Source organism: Protopterus annectens, chromosome 1.part2, assembly GCF_019279795.1.
Source record: "Protopterus annectens isolate FY-2018-M chromosome 1.part2, PAN1.0, whole genome shotgun sequence".
NCBI classification, from domain to species: domain Eukaryota; kingdom Metazoa; phylum Chordata; order Ceratodontiformes; family Protopteridae; genus Protopterus; species Protopterus annectens.
In genome coordinates, this window is record NC_056727.1 from 1,021,038,833 (window position 1) to 1,021,046,183 (window position 7,351).

The 7,351-nt window shown below is 38.7% G+C and overlaps 1 protein-coding gene across 1 annotated transcript in view; it reads right to left on the reverse strand.

The window, feature by feature from the left end:
• Positions 1-7,351, reverse strand: part of LOC122792225 (CUB and sushi domain-containing protein 1-like) — a 3,080,606-nt gene that overhangs the window by 1,983,464 nt on the left and 1,089,791 nt on the right. The window contains exon 19 of the mRNA XM_044059969.1: positions 497-688. Within this exon, the coding sequence (XP_043915904.1) occupies positions 497-688 (192 nt within the window). The remainder of the gene's footprint in view (positions 1-496; positions 689-7,351) is intronic.

Here is a 7,351-nt window from a genome sequence, read left to right on the forward strand (position 1 = left end):
CTGCAATGTTCATGCTGGTTTCAGATGGGAAAGGATTTGAGTTGGATTTTTAGCCTGGTTTTTGGAGATTAATTAAACTTTTCCAGAATCTTTTGGGTTTTTTTTGTATGTTGGATCTAGTTTGTGGTGAAGAAGTTTTTTTTATCATAACAAACCTGTGCCTTGTGCAGTTTCTGAGGCACCAATATCTGTCTAGGTAGGACTGGGTCCTAGTTTTATGCCATGTTTCCAGGCCTTGATTCTATCCCTCATGAGTTGTTTAGTTTGATAGGTTATCCCTTAAGTATAATTTTCACTTTTTTATGTCTCAGTGGGGCTTGTTGGTTTAGTACGGTTGAAAAGGAGTTATTAAATTGACATATAGCTTCATCTAGAGACAGATATTTAAGGGGTACTCTTCAAAAATTGCTCTACAAACCCAGATGTTAGCCACCCCAAATATGTCAATTCATTATCAATGTAGTCATTATGTATTTTAGGCAAATATTGTTCTTACCGACACACATAGGCAAAGGCTGATCCCATGCTCTCCTGTCTCCTGTCAAACAAGAAAGTGTTGGACTGCCTCGCAACACATAACCAGGATCACAGTCAAAGGAAACAGTACTGCCTGCAAAATGTCCTTCATCACGTAGTCTATAGCCAAATTGTGGGACTCCTGGATCTTCACAGTTAATTAGCTCAAAACCTGCAAATTATAACATAAAATACAAATATATTAATAATGCAAACAGGTCCAATAACACAAAGCATATATCAAATCAAAGAAAAATACAGTTAAGAACAAAATTTCAAACTTGGAATAATATGCTTAAAATGCATTGTTGTTTTCCCGCTAGCAAAGCATGTTGAACCATTCATATAAATCATGTTTTATCACCTGCATCTTACGCTTATGAGAAGAAGCTTAGATAAATGTGAAAATCAAAACCCATTGCTAGGGATTCAATAAACTTAAGAAAGTGGAATCTGAAATTATGACAGTATAGTAAACGTCTTTGCTGTGAATTTCAGGCCTTTGTGCATAACACGGTATAGCTTGTATTTAGTGGTACAGGAAAAAATAATATGAGGTTGAACAGGCAAGGTGGCACTGTGGTCTTCTACCAGCAACTGCTCTGCAAGAACTTGAAAATAAAGAGGTGTATAAACAAGCTTGGGGTATGCATGAGGTAGACAGCTAATAAACCTGTGAAATTAAGAACATTTCCAAAAAATATATTTATCATTTGCTAATGAACAACACACCTCAAAAAGCAGCATACCACAGGAAAACATAACTAACAATTTAGAAAACATTACCAGTGACAGCACAGCAACTAGACTAATAGAAACAACATTATTAAGTCCAAGCCCTGAATCATATTGCTGGGCAAAGCCAATGGGAAAAGCAACTCATGTGTAATTTGAGTTTCTACCCTTAAAAGCTGATTGCTGTAATAAAATGCACATCATACTCAGGTGGAATATAAATATTCATAAGAAAAAGTGTTTAACAATGTTTCAGCAAAGCAAATGTCTATCAAACTATCAGGACTGAATGACTGAAATGTGATCATTTGCTCATTGTACTGCATGGCCTTTAAGTAAGCTCACAAATGAATCTTCCCCTCCCAACAAAAAGAAAGATTTATTAGATAAAATTGTACCCAGTATCTATGTGTTGAAGGTAGAAAAAATATGCTTTTTTTCCTGCTTGAAAAAAAAAAACAGTATCCTTCAAGACCTTGCTTTTTGCGGGGCTTGCACAATCAAAGGCAATTCTCTGCTCCACATCCCTGCTTTTTCAATTAAAAAAGTAATTAATTAATTAATTAATTAATTAATTAATTAATTAATGAAGTAATGAATGAATGAATAAATAAAATAAAATAAAACTCTAGGGCTGAGTCAGCTTCCAGAAATCCTACTGCACAGCAATTTCAGATAGAAAGGAATATTCTGCTTTTCAGTCAGTTCAACAACTCTCTGTACAAACACAATAACTCATATAAAACAGTACTAATTACCCCACAATGCATTTGAACCAAATGAGTGAAGAAACATACTTTACTTACTAAATTGTCCAACTGCTAAATTAATATTAGGATACTGAATCCCACTATCAGGAGTGGCAAAAATAATGCCTGAAACTGTTTGCTGAGGGCAATGTACAACAGGAGGGAGGTATCATGTCCATTTGTGTATGTGCCCACTGGGAATTAATGAGCTGTGTCTGACACTAGAGTTGCACAACTGCAGCTGCCCACTTAAGGGTAGACCCCTTCCATGCCAGTAAGTTAGCATGATATTTTTTTCACAATGTACTTTTAGACAACAACCTCAGCAGCTCTGTGTGATATAACTATATCTCTCAACCTCTTAAAGCAAGAAATCTGGACAAACCCATAAATAATAGGGTGATAGAGACCCAGAAATAGGGACAATTTTTAAATATAGCATTTACAAACTTAGAAAGTTAAAGGAATAACAAGTTGTGCATTAGCATGAATTTTCTAAAGGCTAAGTCTGAAACTCAAATGTATTTAATCCTCAATGATTTGCCAATGAGTTTTTCAGAAAAATACAACTTTATGAGAAACAGACTGAAAATATGAGGCAAAAATCTGGATATTCTGTGAAAAACTGGACAGTTTAGAGTATGGATATAACATACACTTAGTATGTGGGACTCCTCACAGTTGATGTCCCCATTCTGCTCCAAACTATTTTCAGAACTGCTTATTTATCTCCACATCCTATCAAATATCTACAATGATAAAATGAGTTGTATTTTTTATAGATTTTGAATAAAACCTTTATTATATTTATATCTGTAATTTTTTCTAAAGCCATTTTATCCATTGTCTGCTACATTTTACAAGTGTTTTTCTAATGGACTTCTGTTGAATGATGCATATACTGAAAATCATAGTAATATGTAAGCTGGATATGGAAAATTTCATAGACATCAATGCATGAACAAACACAGAAACATATATGGTCTTTATTACTAATGATAATTTACAAGGAAAGTGTGCATAAATGTTTATACATACACTGTCTTATGATTCTATTTGATTTTCCTGAAGAGGCTGTGATTTACTCATGGAATGTCGATCACAGTCCACTGAAATTTGACAGGGAAGACATATAGGATGGGCTTTAACAGGGGTTTTGCAAGGGACATGCTCATAGGATCATAGGAGGTTACTAGGCCATTGGCCCTGAAGCCCTTATATTTCTAGCCAAGAGTTTAGCCCATATTTAGACAAGTCAGCACCCAAAGCCTCTATCCAGCAGAGGCACAGGTGGAATCTCAGGGGTGTATTTTCTGTTTCCCATCCAGTTATCCAGGTTGCGCTTAAAAAGGGATAATGAGGTACTCTGCTTGATGTGGAGAGGGAGTCTGTTCCACAGATGGGGGAGTCTCTGGGACACAAATCTGTCCCACCAAGCACTACTGATATCACAGACCAGGTTGAGGTCATGCGTATGGGTTGCTTGAGTGGAGCTTGACTTGCGGATATGCAGCAGTCCCATCAAGGCGGGGTCTGAGATTGCTTTGTATGGCAGAGGTCACCTCTGAGGAGTCTGTATGAAACTTGAGTAGAGGGACAGGGCTTTTAGCCTATCTGTGTAGGGTAGATGTCTGAGGCCCTGGATTCTCCTGGTGAGGAACCTCTGTGGTCTCTCCAGCTGCTGCATGTGCTTTGGGAGGTACACACAAAAGGAGGCACTGTACTCAATAATTGGCCTTATAAGGGAAGAATACAGAGATGTTATGACCTCTTTGTCCCTGGATGAGATACCCTTTCGTATGAGGTGGGCTATGTAGAAAGCTTTCCATACAACAAAAGCAACATGGTGGTCAAAAGTCAGGTTGCTATCAACCTGGGTGCCCAAATCCCTCACTACTGATTGTGTACTTAGGACGTTGTTATTAATGTGATGATATGTGGGGATGTCACTCTCCCCAAAGGAGATAATGATGCATTTTTTGGCATTCAGCTTGAGGCCATGTTTCTCCAGTCATTTGTTTGGGTGAAACCCTCTTGGAGGACGTCCACATCACTTGGGGAAATTGATTGCTGTGCCCAGCTTGCAGTCATCTACAAATGTGGTCAGCCATAGCCCACTGGTTTTGGCCTGCACCTCAGAAAAGTATATCCCGAATAAAAGAGGCCCCAAGACCGATCCCTTGAGTATGATTCTCGTTACTGATCTACTGCTTGAGGTGGTTTCCTCTAATTTGATTAAGTGGGTTTTATCAGTGATCCAGTTTTCTACCCATCTGGTAACATATGGATTGATGCCTAGTTGAGAGAGTTTATCTACTATGTCCAAGTTGGGATTACTGTCGAAGGCTTTGGCCATGTCAAGGTAGGTGGTGTGCATCGTCTTCCCCTTGTCCATGACTTTGGTGACTGTCTCAAAGAAGTCGACCAGATTTAAAAGACATGACCTCCCCTTGACAAAGCGGGGTCGAGTGTTTGGAGGTTGCCAACCTGTTAATGAGGTCCATGATAATCCGTTCCATGGCCTTGCAGATCAGGCTAGTTAGGCTGATGCGTCTTTAATTTCTTGGATCAGTGGACACTCCACCTTTGTGTAAAGGGGTGACAGTGGCTGTCCTCCACTCAGCTGGGACAAAGCCAGTACTCAGGCTTTGGTTAAATAGGGTGCCTAATGGTGCTGCAGCTTCATGCCTGAGTTTATGAAGGATGCAGCCTGGGATGTTATCGGGTCCCATGGAGGCTATATTTTTTGCCATTGAGAGGGCAGTGATGACCGGTTCCCTAGAGATAAGGGGTGGGGGACAGGTACTGGGGATGTCCTGATTTACTGATGGTGGTGACAGAAGGGAGAAGTTTTCACTGACTCTGTAGCCAGTTTCCAGTCGGTGAATCAAGTTTAAAAGGAATGTGATTAGCATGACATACCATGAGTCAATTACAATCCATTTCAGAAAAGAGACCGGTACTTACAATAAGGCTATACCTTCTTGGTTCTTGAAGAGGCAACAGGAAGGCAAAGTTGTGCAAGGTAGAAACATTTTGTAAACAAAACAGAGGCATGGTGGTTGAAGGAGTATTTAACTATATAGGCACTCAAGTCTCTGACAGCTGAGTCAGGTATAAGTGTAATTTTACCTAAAAATAAAATCGTGGTGATGCTAGATTAAATATAGGAGCAGGAAATGATGCTGCTTTTTTACACTGAGTATAAGCCAATAACTAACATGCCAAGCATTTGCTCGAGCCATTGTTGGAGAATTTGACTATCAAAATGGAATTTGGTAACCATATTAACCATCCACAGTTTGCAACCAGCAGCAGATTTGGTTATCCATAGTCCCTTGACATAAGCTTGCATGTCACCGAAGAGCAAGCGGCCGAGGACAGGGCCATTTGGGACACTTGTGGTCTCATTATTCTGTCTAAATCAAGTACAGCCAACCTTAAATGTATGGGTTGCATTACCTAGTCAGTGAGCTATACAGTGAAATATATATGAATTAATACTGCATTAGGAGAGCATTAGGAGAGCTTGTCAATAATCCCTGCATACAGGATAGTTTTGAAGTCCTTGGCATTGACTGTATGCCTTTTACCCATGGCCTCGGTAAGCCAGTTGAAAAATGCATTTAAGCTAAGCATGCATAATCTGACTTTTTTAAAGGCAAACTGCTATGTAACCAGGCAATAAAGTTATCTATATTGCTGTTCATTAATTTAACAATAACATTTTCCATAGGATTGCGAATAATACTTGTAAATTTAATAGGCCTGTAATTCCCTGAACCAAGGACACTACAATAGCTAATCTCCACGCCTAATGGATACGACATGTGCACATTATCAGAATGAAAAGGTGAGGGAGTGCTTCTGTTAGGCTGCACTTTGTGCTTCTCAGTAGATATCTACAGACCACAGGATCATAGCAATTACAAGTCAGGTAAGTCATGACTCCATCTGCACCCTGAGAACACCCACCCTAGTGATGCAGTTTCCCCTTATAAAATAGCAAAGCAAGTTAGGTCGGGAATGTATTTGTGGATACCCATCCAAACATCAATGCTTATCTTGAAGGATGGGGGGGGGGGGGGTCACTCTGGTTTATTAGTCAGCACAATCTGTTCGAGAGATGGAGTAAACACTGGGTAATATATCTGCCCGATAAACATATTTTATTTATATGTTGGCAGAGATTTAAATACTTAGTGCTAGTGTTTGTGAAGCTGTTTGGCTTGTAAAGATGCATTAGGCCAAGGAGGGTTGGGACTTTAACTACAAAAAATGCTAGGTATAGATAGTTCATAGACTCATAGGTAGTTACTGGACATTTTATTTATTTATTTTTATTTTACATTTGTTGACCGGGTTAGTCCAACTGAGCAATAGCCCTTTTTCAGCAGAGGCCTGGGGAGAAAGCTCCACTGAGTTACAATTCAAGTAAATATAAGCAATACTCAAACATCTCAAATAATATACACAAGATTATACTGGAGGCAGTGATAAACAAAAATCGTACATGTTTGACAATAAAGTGATAACACAAATTCAGTAGCAATAGGATAATAAGAGTAAGTAAAGTCAAGATAAGGACAGACAGTGTACAGTTTTAGAGTAGGAAGGCAGATCATGGAGGGTGAGTGCAAAGACAGGAGCAGTGACTTTTCAAATATTTTTTGGTAGCTGTTTTGAACTGGTTAGGTTGTTTGCATGCAATATAGGAACCCATTAAAGACCCTATTCCAGATTTTCAAGTGCTCCAAAGCATATCTGGTTATGTAACTTGTTCAAGGTCAAACAGTAGGCAAATACAGGTGGAAGGATTCAAATCCTGTCAAAGTTTTAGTACTCTGTAGGTAACAAGCAGCCATCTAGGTCTCTAAGAGACTGAGCATAGGTACAGTGCCTTGCAGTTAATGGTAGTTAGACCACCAATTATTTTAATTAGGAACCTCAGAGTCTTTCTAGCTGTAGGATGTGTCCAAACAGATCTTCATCTAATAGTCTATTGGAAAATGAGCATATAGAGATAAAGCTTCCAGACTGTTTTGGTAGATAAAATGTGTTTAGACGACTAATGTTTTTAGTTAGGAACCTCTGTAGTCTTTCTAACTGTGTGACTGTATGAATAGATACATGCCATAATGAGTCACTGTCCTTTATAACTGAAGTAAGTGGAGCCGAGTAAAGTGAAACAATAACTTCTATTGATATTGATACACCTTTAGATATAAGTTGTGCTTAAAAGAAGGATGACAAGCTGGTATTGTTAATGTGGAGGTAAAAGTTTAGGTCCCTACAGCAGCTATTTAGAGGGTTATTGCCAGGACCAATGGAACTAGTATTTTTAATCATAG